General features: G+C 48.8%; 1 protein-coding gene across 1 annotated transcript; it reads left to right on the top strand.

Moving 5' to 3' along the window:
• Positions 1-593: 593 nt before the first annotated feature.
• Positions 594-1,355, top strand: LOC135566961 (uncharacterized; the record flags this gene model as incomplete). The annotated part of the gene is made up of 1 exon (XM_065014509.1): positions 594-1,355. A coding segment is annotated over one exon (762 nt), but the record flags the coding sequence as incomplete, so codon positions are not given.
• Between the last annotated feature and the right edge of the window lie 13,190 nt (positions 1,356-14,545).

The following is a 14,545-nucleotide window of genomic DNA, read 5'->3' as shown; positions in this document are numbered from 1 at the left end:
GATTCCAAGCACCAATTCTCCTTTGGAAGCATCCAGTCTGTTATTCGAACTCAACCCACATGACAGAGTGATCTCAGCCTTGTCCTCGTCAACACTCACACCTGTGTTAATGAGAGAATCACTGACATGATGTCAGCTGGTCCTTTTAATGGCAGGACTGAAATGCAGTGGAAATGTTTTGGGGGATTCAGTTCATTTGCATGGCAAAGAGGGACTTTTAATTAATTAATCTGTTAATTGTAATTCATCTGATCACTCTTCATAACATTCTGGAAAGTATATGCAAATTGCCATCATACAAACGAGGCAGCAGACTTTTTGAAAATTAATATTTGTGTCATTCTCTAAACTTTGGCCACGAGCCTACAGTTAGAAGAGACTGCAGATACTCCGAATCCTGATTTAATGATGTTTGGTAATACTTTGTAAACCTTTGAACGTGGTCGTGCGTCGTGCCAATAGGGCACACAAGAGGTGGGAAATTCTGAAGGAGATGTTCTTCACGGTTCTGATTAGGAGTGACTATTACATCCCACAAGATGTTGAGCAACAGATGATTCATGTTTTGTGGTGTTTCTATATTCACCCCACAGTACTTCATTATTGCAATATCTGATGACCCACCCTGTTTCACAACCCAGACCCACCCGTTTCACAACCCAGACCCACCCCGTTTCACAACCCAGACCCACCCCCGTTTCACAACCCAGACCCAGACCCACCCCATAATAACCCAGACCCAGACTCCACTCTGCTTTCACAACCCAGACCCAGACCCACCCCGTTTCACAACCCAGACCCACCCTGCTCTACAACCCAGACCCAGACCCACCCTCCCCCACAACCCAGACCCACCCCCCTGTTTCACAACCCAGACCCAGACCCACCCCGTTTTACAACCCAGACCCAGACCACCCGTTTCACAACCCAGACTCCAGACCCACCCCTGTTCACAACAGACCCAGACCCGTTTCCACAACCCAGACCCAGACCCACCCCGCCTCACAACCCAGACCCAGACCCACCCCGCTACAACCCAGACCCGTTTCACAACCCAGGACCCAGACCCACCCGTTTCACAACCTAGACCCACCCCTGTTACACAACCCCAGACCCAGACCCACCCTGTTACACAACTTCCAGACCCAGACCCACCCCGCTTCCTACCAGACCCACCCCGTAACACAACCCAGACCCAGACCCACCCCGTGTCACAACCCAGACCTACGCCGCCTCACAACCCCGTCCCACCCGCCTCACAACCCGACCCACCGCTCCACTCCCACCACCCCGACCCACCCCGCTCCACCCCCGCTCCACCCCGGGACCACCCCATCAACTGTCTGGTCCCTTAATAATCGCTGGCTGGACTGTATGGTAACACGTCTGTTCTCTGTAGACAAAGGAGCCTCTCTCTCACTCTATACCAATCTCCCTCTCTTTCTTTCTTTCTCTCTCTCTCTCTCTCTCTCTCTCTCTATCTCTCTCTCTCTCTCTCACTCTCTATACCAATCTCCCTCTCTTTCTTTCTTTCTCTCTCTCTCTCTCTCTCTCTCTCTCTCTCTCTCTCTCTCTCTTTTCTCTCTCTCTCCTCTCTATACCAATCTCCCTCTTTCTTTCTCTCCCACTCTCTCTCTCTCATCCCTATCTCTCTCTCTCTCTCTATCCCCTCTATCTCTCTCTCTCATCCCCTCTATCTCTCTCTCTCTCTCTCTCTCTCATCCTCTTTTTCTTCTATGAATAAGTGTAATATTTGGGACGATAGAGAGGTCAGGGAAGTTTGTGTCTTGTGTGACAGCAATGATAAGTGGGTGTGTGGTGACCCAATCTTCTCTGATGAACTATCATCCCACTTTCATCCCGACTGACTCCAGAAGCCGGACAGACAGAGGTGTCTAAATCCACCCACGCAGGAGCTGCTTTTTCACATCAGACTCCTCATCCTCCCCTCCTTCCTGCTCTCTACTCCTCCCCTTCTTCCTCCCCTGCCCACCAACCCCCACTCCATCCTCCACACTACTAAACAGCCCTAACCTGTCACTCATCCTGTCCCTTCCTCCTTCCTCCCACACTACTAAACAGCCCTAACCTGTCAGCTCATCCCCCTCTGTCCCTTCCTCCACACTACTAAACAGCCCTAACCTGTCAGCTCATCCGCCTCTGGCCCTCTCCACACTACTAAACAGCCCTAACCTGTCAGCTCATCCCCTTCCTCCCTTCCTCCACACTACTAAACAGCCCTAACCTGTCAGCTCATCCCCCTCTGTCCCTTCCTCCCAGCCTCCACACTACTAAACAGCCCTAACCTGTCAGCTCATCCCCCCTCTGGCCCTTCCTCCCACACTACTAAAACAGCCCTAACCTGTCAGCTCATCCCCCTCTGTCCCTTCCTCCACACTACTAAACAGCCCTAACCTGTCAGCTCATCCCCCTGTCCCTTCCTCCCTTCCTCCACACTACTAAACAGCCTAACCTGTCAGCTCATCCCCCTCTGTCCCTTCCTCCCTTCCTCCACACTACTAAACAGCCCTAACCTGTCAGCTCATCCCCTCTGTCCTTCCTCCCTTCCTCCACACTACTAAACAGCCCCTAACCTGTCAGCTCATCCCCCTCTGGCCCTTCCTCCACACTACTAAACAGCCCTAACCTGTCAGCTCATCCCCTCTGTCCCTTCCTCCACTACTAAACAGCCCTAACCTGTCCAGCTCATCCCCCTGTCCCTTCCTCCCTTCCTCCACACTACTAAACAGCCCTAACCTGTCAGCTCATCCCCTCTGTCCCTTCCTCCCTTCCTCCACACTAAAACAGCCCTAACCTGTCAGCTCATCCCCCTCTGTCCCTTCCTCCCTTCCTCCACACTACTAAACAGCCTAACCTGTCAGCTCATCCCCCTGTCCCTTCCTCCCTTCCTCCACACTACTAAACAGCCCTAACCTGTCAGCTCATCCCCTCTGTCCTTCCTCCCTTCCTCCACACTACTAAACAGCCTAACCTGTCAGCTCATCCGCCTCTGGCCCTTCCTCCACACTATAAACAGCCCCTAACCTGTCAGCTCATCCCCCTTCCTCCCTTCCTCCACACTACTAAACAGCCCTAACCTGTCAGCTCATCCCCTCTGTCCCTTCCTCCCTTCCTCCACACTACTAAACAGCCCTAACCTGTCAGCTCATCCCCTCTGTCCCTTCCTCCACTACTAAACAGCCCTAACCTGTCAGCTCATCCCCCTCTGTCCCTTCCTACACTATTAAAATAGCTCTAATTTGCTCCAGCTCATCCCCCTCTGTCCCTTCCTCCCTTCCTCCACACTACTAAACAGCCCTAACCTGTCAGCTCATCCCCCTCTGTCCCTTCCTCCCTTCCTCCACACTACTAAACAGCCCTAACCTGTCAGCTCATCCCCCTGTCCCTTCCTCCACACTACTAAACAGCCCTAACCTGTCAGCTCATCCCCCTGTCCCTTCCTCCCTTCCTCCACACTACTAAACAGCCCTAACCTGTCAGCTCATCCCCCTGTCCCTTCCTCCCTTCCTCCACACTACTAAACAGCCCTAACCTGTCAGCTCATCCCCCTCTGTCCCTTCCTCCACACAACTAAACAGTAGTCAGCTAACCCCTCTCCGATCTAACCCTTCACAACTTTCTCCTCCCCGCTCTCCTCCCCTCTCCCCTCTCTCCTCCCCTCTCTCCTCCCTCTCCCCTCTCTACTCCCTCTCCCTTTCTCCTCCCCTCTCCCCTCTCTCCTCCTTCTCCCCACACCCTTCTCTCTACCCCTCTCCCATCTTCTCTCCCCTCACCTGACCTGGGTGGCATTGCCCTCTCTGCCTCTGTGGTGCTCTGAACAGGGCGCTGTTGCTCTTCTCTTCCTGTCTCTCTGATCTCTGATTAGTTCTGGGTGCTACGCTAGCCTAACGTCCGCCAGACCTGGCACACCCATCTCCTCACACACACACACACACACACACACACACACACACACACACACACACACACACACACACACACACACACACAGACACACACAGACACACATACACATACAGACAGACAGACAGACACACCCATCTCTACACACACACACACACATACACACACACACACACACACACACACAGACACACACAGACACACATACACATACAGACAGACAGACAGACACCCATCTCCTCACACACACACACACACACACACACACACACACACACACACACACACACACACATACACACACACACACACACACACACACACACACACACACACACACACACACACAGACAGACACACCCATCTCCTCTTTAATCTGTTGTGTCTGTGAGTGATAATATAATCAGGTCTTTTATCCTCCTTGATGAAGAATCTGTTGATCGATGGAAGGCAGAGCTCAGGCTTTATAGTGAGGATGAGTCAAATGACCCCCTCCGTTGATCGGAAGGCAGAGCTCAGGCTTTATAGTGAGTCTGAGTCTAAATTACCCCTCTCGTTGATCGGAAGGCAGAGCTCAGGCTTTATAGTGAGTCTGAGTCTAAATGACCCCCTCCGTTGATCGGAAGGCAGAGCTCAGGCTTTATAGTGAGGCTGAGTTAAATGACCCCTCCGTTGATCAGAAGGCAGAGCTCAGGCTTTATAGTGAGGATGAGTCTAAATGACCCCCTCCGTTGATCGGAATGCAGAGCTCAGGCTTTATAGTGAGTCTGAGTCCTAAATGACCCCTCCGTTGATCGGAAGGCAGAGCTCAGGCTTTATAGTGAGGATGAGTCCTAAATGACCCCTCCGTTGATCGGAAGGCAGAGCTCAGGCTTTATAGTGAGTCTGAGTCCTAAATGACCCCCTCCGTTGATCGGAAGGCAGAGCTCAGGCTTTATAGTGAGGATGAGTCTAAATGACCCCCTCCGTTGATCAGAAGGCAGAGCTCAGGCTTTATAGTGAGGATGAGTCCTAAATGACCCCTCCGTTGATCGGAAGGCAGAGCTCAGGCTTTATAGTGAGGATGAGTCTAAATGACCCCCTCCGTTGATCGGAAGGCAGAGCTCAGGCTTTATAGTGAGGATGAGTCTAAATGACCCCTCCGTTGATCGGAATGCAGAGCTCAGGCTTTATAGTGAGTCTGAGTCCTAAATTACCCCCTCCGTTGATCGGAAGGCAGAGCTCAGGCTTTATAGTGAGTCTGAGTCCTAAATTACCCCTCCGTTGATCGGAAGGCAGAGCTCAGGCTTTATAGTGAGTCTGAGTCCTAAATGACCCCCTCCGTTGATCGGAAGGCAGAGCTCAGGCTTTATAGTGAGGCTGAGTCTAAATGACCCCCTCCGTTGATCAGAAGGCAGAGCTCAGGCTTTATAGTGAGGATGAGTCCTAAATGACCCCTCCGTTGATCGGAAGGCAGAGCTCAGGCTTTATAGTGAGGATGGAGTCCTAAATGACCCCCTCCGTTGATCGGAAGGCAGAGCTCAGGCTTTATAGTGAGGATGAGTCCTAAATGACCCCCTCCGTTGATCGGAAGGCAGAGCTCAGGCTTTATAGTGAGTCTGAGTCCTAAATGACCCCCTCCGTTGATCGGAAGGCAGAGCTCAGGCTTTATAGTGAGTCTGAGTCCTAAATGACCCCCTCCGTTGATCGGAAGGCAGAGCTCAGGCTTTATAGTGAGCATGAGTCCTAAATTACCCCCTCCGTTGATCGGAAGGCAGAGCTCAGGCTTTATAGTGAGGATGAGTCCTAAATGACCCCCTCCGTTGATCGGAAGGCAGAGCTCAAGCTTTATAGTGAGGATGAGTCCTAAATGACCCCCTCCGTTGATCGGAATGCAGAGCTCAGGCTTTATAGTGAGTCTGAGTCCTAAATTACCCCCTCCGTTGATCGGAAGGCAGAGCTCAGGCTTTATAGTGAGTCTGAGTCCTAAATTACCCCTCCGTTGATCGGAAGGCAGAGCTCAGGCTTTATAGTGAGTCTGAGTCCTAAATGACCCCTCCGTTGATCAGAAGGCAGAGCTCAGGCTTTATAGTGAGGCTGAGTCCTAAATGACCCCCTCCGTTGATCAGAAGGCAGAGCTCAGGCTTTATAGTGAGGATGAGTCCTAAATGGCCCCTCCGTTGATCGGAAGGCAGAGCTCAGGCTTTATAGTGAGGATGAGTCCTAAATGACCCCCTCCGTTGATCGGAAGGCAGAGCTCAGGCTTTATAGTGAGGATGAGTCTAAATGACCCTCCGTTGATCGGAAGGCAGAGCTCAGGCTTTATAGTGAGGATGAGTCCTAAATGACCCCCTCCGTTGATCGGAAGGCAGAGCTCAGGCTTTATAGTGAGTCTGAGTCCTAAATGACCCCCTCCGTTGATCGGAAGGCAGAGCTCAGGCTTTATAGTGAGCATGAGTCCTAAATTACCCCCTCCGTTGATCGGAAGGCAGAGCTCAGGCTTTATAGTGAGGATGAGTCCTAAATGACCCCCTCCGTTGATCGGAAGGCAGAGCTCAGGCTTTATAGTGAGGATGAGTCCTAAATGACCCCCTCCGTTGATCGGAATGCAGAGCTCAGGCTTTATAGTGAGTCTGAGTCCTAAATTACCCCCTCCGTTGATCGGAAGGCAGAGCTCAGGCTTTATAGTGAGTCTGAGTCCTAAATGACCCCCTCCGTTGATCAGAAGGCAGAGCTCAGGCTTTATAGTGAGTCAGGACCCCCTCCGTTGATCAGTCAGAGTGGTCTGAGTCCTAAATTACCCCTCCGTTGATCGGAAGGCAGAGCTCAGGCTTTATAGTGAGCATGAGTCCTAAATGACCCCCTCCGTTGATCAGAAGGCAGAGCTCAGGCTTTATAGTGAGGATGAGTCCTAAATGACCCCCTCCGTTGATCAGAAGGCAGAGCTCAGGCTTTATAGTGAGTCTGAGTCCTAAATTACCCCCTCCGTTGATCGGAAGGCAGAGCTCAGGCTTTATAGTGAGTCTGAGTCCTAAATGACCCCCTCCGTTGATGGAAGGCAGAGCTCAGGCTTTATAGTGAGGATGAGTCCTAAATGACCCCCTCCGTTGATCGGAAGGCAGAGCTCAGGCTTTATAGTGAGGATGAGTCCTAAATGACCCCCTCCGTTGATCGGAAGGCAGAGCTCAGGCTTTATAGTGAGGATGAGTCCTAAATGACCCCCTCCGTTGATCGGAAGGCAGAGCTCAGGCTTTATAGTGAGGATGGTCCTCTGAGTTGATCAGAGGCAGAGCTCAGGCTTTATAGTGAGTCCTAAATTACCCCTCCGTTGATCGGAAGGCAGAGCTCAGGCTTTATAGTGAGTCTGAGTCCTAAATGACCCCCTCCGTTGATCAGAAGGCAGAGCTCAGGCTTTATAGTGAGTCTGAGTCCTAAATGACCCCCTCCGTTGATCAGAAGGCAGAGCTCAGGCTTTATAGTGAGTCTGAGTCCTAAATGACCCCCTCCGTTGATCAGAAGGCAGAGCTCAGGCTTTATAGTGAGGATGAGTCCTAAAATTACCCCCTCATTGATCGGAAGGCAGAGCTCAGGCTTTATAGTGAGGATGAGTCCTAAATGACCCCCTCCGTTGATCGGAAGGCAGAGCTCAGGCTTTATAGTGAGCTGGTCCTAAATGACCCCTCCGTTGATCGGAAGGCAGAGCTCAGGCTTTATAGTGAGTCTGAGTCCTAAATGACCCCCTCCGTTGATCGGAAGGCAGAGCTCAGGCTTTATAGTGAGCATGAGTCCTAAATTACCCCCTCCGTTGATCGGAAGGCAGAGCTCAGGCTTTATCGTGAGTCTGAGTCCTAAATGACCCCCTCCGTTGATCGGAAGGCAGAGCTCAGGCTTTATAGTGAGTCTGAGTCCTAAATGACCCCCTCCGTTGATCGGAAGGCAGAGCTCAGGCTTTATAGTGAGGCTGAGTCCTAAATGACCCCCTCCGTTGATCGGAAGGCAGAGCTCAGGCTTTATAGTGAGGATGAGTCCTAAATTACCCCCTCCGTTGATCGGAAGGCAGAGCTCAGGCTTTATAGTGAGCCTGAGTCCTAAAATGACCCCCTCCGTTGATCGGAAGGCAGAGCTCAGGCTTTATAGTGAGCATGAGTCTAAATTACCCCCTCCGTTGATCGGAAGGCAGAGCTCAGGCTTTATAGTGAGTCTGAGTCCTAATGACCCTCCGTTGATCGGAAGGCAGAGCTCAGGCTTTATAGTGAGGCTGAGTCCTAAATGACCCCTCTGTTGATCGGAAGGCAGAGCTCAGGCTTTATAGTGAGGCTGAGTCCCCCCCTCCGTTGATCAGAAGGCAGAGCTCAGGCTTTATAGTGAGGATGAGTCCTAAATGACCCCCTCCGCTGATCGGAAGGCAGAGCTCAGGCTTTATAGTGAGGATGAGTCCTAAATGACCCCCTCCGTTGATCGGAAGGCAGAGCTCAGGCTTTATAGTGAGGATGAGTCCTAAATGACCGCGTGTTCCTTTATAGTGAGGATGAGTCTAAATGACCCCTATTCCTTCATAGTGAGGATGAGTCCTAAATGACCCCTATTCGTTTATAGTGAGGGATGAGTCCTAAATGACCCCTATTCCTTTATAGTGAGGATGAGTCTAAATGACCCCCTATTCCTTTATAGTGAGGATGAGTCCTAAATGACCCCCTATTCCTTCATAGTGAGGGATGAGTCCTAAATGACCCCCTATTCCTTTATTGTGAGGATGAGTCCTAAATGACCCTTATTCCTTTATAGTGAGGATGAGTCCTAAATGACCCCCTATTCCTTTATAGTGAGGGATGAGTCCTAAATGACCCCCTATTCCTTTATAGTGAGGGATGAGTCCTAAATGACCCCCTATTCCTTTATAGTGAGGGATGAGTCCTAAATGACCCCCTATTCCTTTATAGTGAGGGATGGTCCTAAATGACCCCGTATTCCTTTATAGTGAGGGATGAGTCCTCAATGACCCCTATTCCTTTATAGTGAGGGATGAGTCCTAAATGACCCCTATTCCTTTATAGTGAGGGATGAGTCTAAATGACCCCTATTCCTTTATAGTGAGGGATGAGTCCTAAATGACCCCCGTATTCCTTTACAGTGAGGATGAGTCCTAAATGACCCCCTATTCATTTATTGTGAGCATGAGTCCTAAATGACCACGTATTCCTTTATAGTGAGGGATGAGTCCTAAATGACCCCCTATTTCCTTTATAGTGAGGGATGAGTCCTAATGACCCCTATTCCTTTATAGTGAGGATGAGTCCTAAATGACCCCTATTCCTTTATAGTGAGGATGAGTCTAAATGATCCCCGTATTCCTTTATAGTGAGGGATGAGTCCTAAATGACCCCTATTCCTGAGTAGTGAGGATGAGTCCTAAATGACCCCTATTCCTTTATAGTGAGGGATGAGTCCTAAATGACCCCCTATTCCTTTATAGTGAGGATGAGTCCTAAATGACCCCCTATTCCTTTTATAGTGAGGATGAGTCCTAAATGACCCCTATTCCTTTATAGTGAGGATGAGTCCTAAATGACCCCTATTCCTTTATAGTGAGGGGATGAGTCCTAAATGATCCCCGTATTCCTTTATAGTGAGGGATGAGTCCTAAATGACCCCTATTCCTGAGTAGTGAGGATGAGTCCTAAATGACCCCCTATTCCTTTATAGTGAGGGGATGAGTCCTAAATGACCCCTATTCCTTTATAGTGAGGATGAGTCCTAAATGACCCCTATTCCTTTATAGTGAGGATGAGTCCTAAATGACCCCGTATTCCTTTATAGTGAGGATGAGTCCTAAATGACCCCTATTCCTTTATAGTGAGGGATGAGTCCTAAATGATCCCCGTATTCCTTTATAGTGAGGGATGAGTCCTAAATGACCCCCTATTCCTGAGTAGTGAGGATGAGTCCTAAATGACCCCTATTCCTTTATAGTGAGGGATGAGTCCTAAATGACCCCTATTCCTTTATAGTGAGGATGAGTCCTAAATGACCCCCTATTCCTTTATAGTGAGGATGAGTCCTAAATGACCCCCGTATTCCTTTATAGTGAGGGATGAGTCCTAAATGACCCCTATTCCTTTATAGTGAGGATTGACCCCCGTATTCCTTTATAGTGAGGGATGAGTCCTAAAACCCCTATTCCTGGTATTGAAATGACCCTATCCAATTCAGGACAGATTAAAGATCAGATCTCCAGTTTGAGTCCTAAATGACCCCGGATTTAAATGGGGAAGTTTCCTTTATAGTATTTTTGTGCTCATAAGGACAGATTAAAAGATCCTCCGTTTGGAGCCATTTAAATGGGGAGATTTTTTGAGGGAGGAGCAGAGAGAGGGAGAGAGGGAGAGAGAGAGAGAGAGAGAGGGAGAGAGAGAGAGGGAGAGAGTGAGAGAGAGAGAGAGAGAGAGAGAGAGAGAGAGAGAGAGAGAGAGAGAGTTATACTGTACTGTCTGTAGTTATACTGGAAACCAGGGACTCGGTTCCATTGACTACTCAGGACAGACACCCCAGGTTACAGTAATGCCCCAGCTAAAGGCAGGACGACTTCCTGTACGAGGCAGAACCTGACAACTGTGGAGGGTTGCAGTATTTAGTACGTCTTCCTCTCTCAGCAGCCTTGTAGATGCATCCAGATATAATTTGAAGTAAATAAAGATGACTGTTTGTTGTCTGCTTCCAACCCTCGGCACCATGCTGAGAAACAACAGGAGATTAAAGTTTTAAACATCCGCTAGGTTCTGTTTATCTCGATGTTAAAGCCGTTCCGAGATGGTCGAGGGGGACGGGGGGCACCTGTCTCCTGCTGGGATCCGCCTCCTCCACGCCCACCACCATGTTACCCAGAAACAGCTGAACCTGCTTCAACGGTTATTAAAACATCTAGAGATGGACGTTTTATAGAATTTTCCACCTGAACATAGTAACACACACATAGTAACACAGACAGAAACAGTACAAAATGGCCGTCTGCTTCCTGTTCTTCTCAGACCCTGTTTTACTGTGTTCCCGTCCCCCTGTTGGAGGATATGATGTCACCTTAGCGTGTTGGCTTAGAACTCTCACTCCTTCTAATAAAGAACAGGCTTTAGAACTTAGAACTCTCACTCCTTCTAATAAAGAACAGGCTTTAGAACTTAGAAATCTCACTCCTTCTAATAAAGAACAGGCTTTAGAACATAGAACTTCTCACTCCTTCTAATAAAGATCAGGCCTTAGAACTTAGAACTCTCACTCCTTCTAATAAAGAACAGGCCTTATAACTCAGAACTCTCCTCCTTCTAATAAAGAACAGGCTTTAGAACTTAGAACTCTCACTCATTCTAATAAAGAACAGGCTTTAGAACTTAGAACTCTCACTCCTTCTAATAAAGAACTGGCTTTAGAACTTAGAACTCTCACTCCTTCTAATAAAGAACAGGCTTTAGAACTTAGAACTCTCTCCTTCTAATAGAGAACAGGCTTTAGAACTTAGAACTCTCACTCCTTCTAATAAAGAACAGGCTTTAGAACTTAGAACTTCTCAGTCCTTCTAATAAAGATCAGGCCTTAGAACTTAGAACTCTCACTCCTTCTAATAAAGAACAGGCCTTATAACTTAGAACTCTCACTCCTTCTAATAAAGAACAGGCTTTAGAACTTAGAACTCTCACTCATTCTAATAAAGAACAGGCTTTAGAACTTAGAACTCTCAGAACTGGCTTTAGAACTTAGAACTCTCACTCCTTCTAATAAAGAACAGGCTTTAGAACTTAGAACTCTCACTCCTTCTAATAGAGAACCGGCTTTAGAACTTAGAACTCTCCTCCTTCTAATAAAGATCAGGCCTTAGAACTGAGAACTCTCACTCCTTCTAATAAAGATCAGGCCTTAGAACTTAGAACTCTTTCTAATAAAGAACATGCTTTAGAACTTAGAACTCTCACTCCTTCTAATAAGAGAACCGCTTTAGAACTTAGAACTCTCACTCCTTCTAATAAAGATCAGGCCTTAGAACTGAGAACTCTCACTCCTTCTAATAAAGATCAGGCCTTAGAACTTAGAACTCTCACTCCTTCTAATAAAGAACATGCTTTAGAACTTAGAACTCTCCCTCCTTCTAATAAAGATCAGGCCTTAGAACTTAGAACTCTCACTGACTGAAGACTTGTGCAGGGAAAGATCTCAAGCAGACCTACAGGAAAATACACAGTAACAGCAGAACAAATCCCACCATTTCCTCATGTGTGGTGTGAGTGGTCCAGAACACGCGTGACACATGGAATATGTTACATATGAATACTGATGGTACAATAGAGACACAGTATACAGACTACTGAAATGGACTACTGTAAAATACTACTATAATAGACTACTATAATAGAGACACAGTATATAGACTACTATAATAGACTACTGTAATAGACTACTATAATAGACTACTGTAAAGACCACTATAATAGACTACTGTAATAGACCACTATAATAGACTACTGTAATAGACCACTATAATAGACTACTGTAATAGACCACTATAATAGACTACTGTAATAGACCACTATAATAGACTACTGTAATAGACCACTATAATAGACTACTGTAATAGACCACTATAATTTTTACATTTTACATTTAAGTCATTTAGCAGACGCTCTTATCCAGAGCGACTTACAAATTAGTGCATTCACCTTATGACATCCAGTGGAACAGTAGTGCATCTAAATCTTTTTAAGGGGGGGGTGAGAGGGATTACTGTATCCTATCCTAGGTATTCCTTAAAGAGGTGGGGTTTCAGGTGTCTCCGGAAGGTGGTGATTGACTCCGCTGTCCTGGCGTGCGAGGGAGTTTATTCCCACCATTGGGGGGCCAGAGCAGCGAACAGTTTTGACTGGGCTGGAGCGAAACTGTACTTCCTCAGTGGTAGGGAGGCGAGCAGGCCAGAGGTGGATGAACGAGTGCCCTTGTTTTGGGTGTAGGGCTCTGATCAGAGCCTGGAGGTACTGAGGTGCCGTTCCCCTCACAGCTCGTAGGCAAGCACCATGGTCTTGTAGCGGATGCGACTTCAACTGGAAGCCAGTGTTTAATGGCACAGGCAGGGAGCCCAGCCAACAGCGAGTTGCAGTAATCCAGACGGGAGATGACAAGTGCCTGGATTAGGACCTGCGCCCCGCTTCCTGTGTGAGGCAGGGTCGTACTCTGCGGATGTTGTAGAGCATGAACCTACAGGAACGGGCCACCGCCTTGATGTTAGTTGAGAACGACAGGGTGTTGTCCAGGATCACGCCAAGGTTCTTAGCGCCTGGGAGGAGGACACAATGGAGTTGTCAACCGTGATGGCGAGATCATGGACGGGCAGTCCTTCCCGGGAGGAAGAGCAGCTCCGTCTTGCCGAGGTTCAGCTTGAGGTGGTGATCCGTCATCCACACTGATATGTCTGCCAGACATGCAGAGATGCGGTCGCCACCTGGTCATCAGAAGGGAAAGGAGAAGATTAATTGTGTGTCGTCTGCATAGCAATGATAGGGAGAGACCATGTGAGGTTATGACAGAGCCAAGTGACTTGGTGTATAGCGAGAATAGGAGAGGGCCTAGAACAGAGCCCTGGGGGACACCAGTGGTGAGAGCACGTGGTGTGGAGACGGATTCTCGCCACGCCACCTGGTAGGAGCGACCTGTCAGGTAGGACGCAATCCAAGCGTGGGCGCGCCGAGATGCCCAACTCGGAGGGGTGGAGGAGGAGGATCTGATGGTTCACAGTGTCAAGGCAGCTGATAGGTCTAGAAGGATGAGAGCAGAGGAGAGAGAGTTAGTTTTTAGCAGTGCGGAGCGCCTCCGTGATACAGAGAAGAGCAGTCTCAGTTGAATGACTAGTCTTGAAACCTGACTGATTTGGATCAAGAAGGTCATTCTGAGAGAGATAGTGGGAGAGCTGGCCAAGGGCGGCACGTTCAAGAGTTTTGGAGAGAAAAGAAAGAAGGGATACTGATCTGTAGTTGTTGACATCGGAGGGATCGAGTGTTTTTTTCAGAAGGGGTGCAACTCTCGCTCTCTTGAAGACGGAAGGGACGTAGCCAGTCAGGGATGAGTTGATGAGCGTGGTGAGGTAAAGGAAGGTCTCGGAAATGGTCTGGAGAAGAGAGGAGGGGATAGGGTCAAGCGGGCAGGTTGTTGGGCGGCGGCCGTCTGGGACGAGCATTTCATCTGGAGAGAGAGAGAAAGAGGTCAGGCACAGGGTAGGGCAGTGCTAGGCAGAACCAGCGGTGTCATTTGACTTAGCAAACGAGGATCGGATGTCGTCGACCTTTCTTTTCAAAATGGTTAACGAAGTCATCTGCAGAGAGGGAGGAGGGGGGAGGGGAGGAGGATTCAGGGAGGGAGGAGGAAGGTGGCAAAGAGCTTCCTAGGGTTAGAGGCAGATGCTTGGAATTTAGAGTGGTAGAAAGTGGCTTTAGCAGAGAGAGAAGAGGAAAATGTAGAGAGGAGGGGTGAAAGGATGCCAGGTCCGCAGGAGGCGAGATTTTCCTCCATTTCCGCTCGGCTGCGGAGCCCTGTTCCCATAGACTACTGTAATAGACTACTATAATAGACTACTGTAATAGAGACACAGTATATAGACTACTATAATAGA

The sequence above is a fragment of the Oncorhynchus nerka genome, unplaced genomic scaffold (genome assembly GCF_034236695.1).
Source record: "Oncorhynchus nerka isolate Pitt River unplaced genomic scaffold, Oner_Uvic_2.0 unplaced_scaffold_2851, whole genome shotgun sequence".
Lineage (NCBI taxonomy): Eukaryota > Metazoa > Chordata > Actinopteri > Salmoniformes > Salmonidae > Oncorhynchus > Oncorhynchus nerka.
The sequence above is the reverse complement of the archived record's forward strand: the minus strand, read 5'-3'. Positions and strand labels throughout refer to the sequence as shown.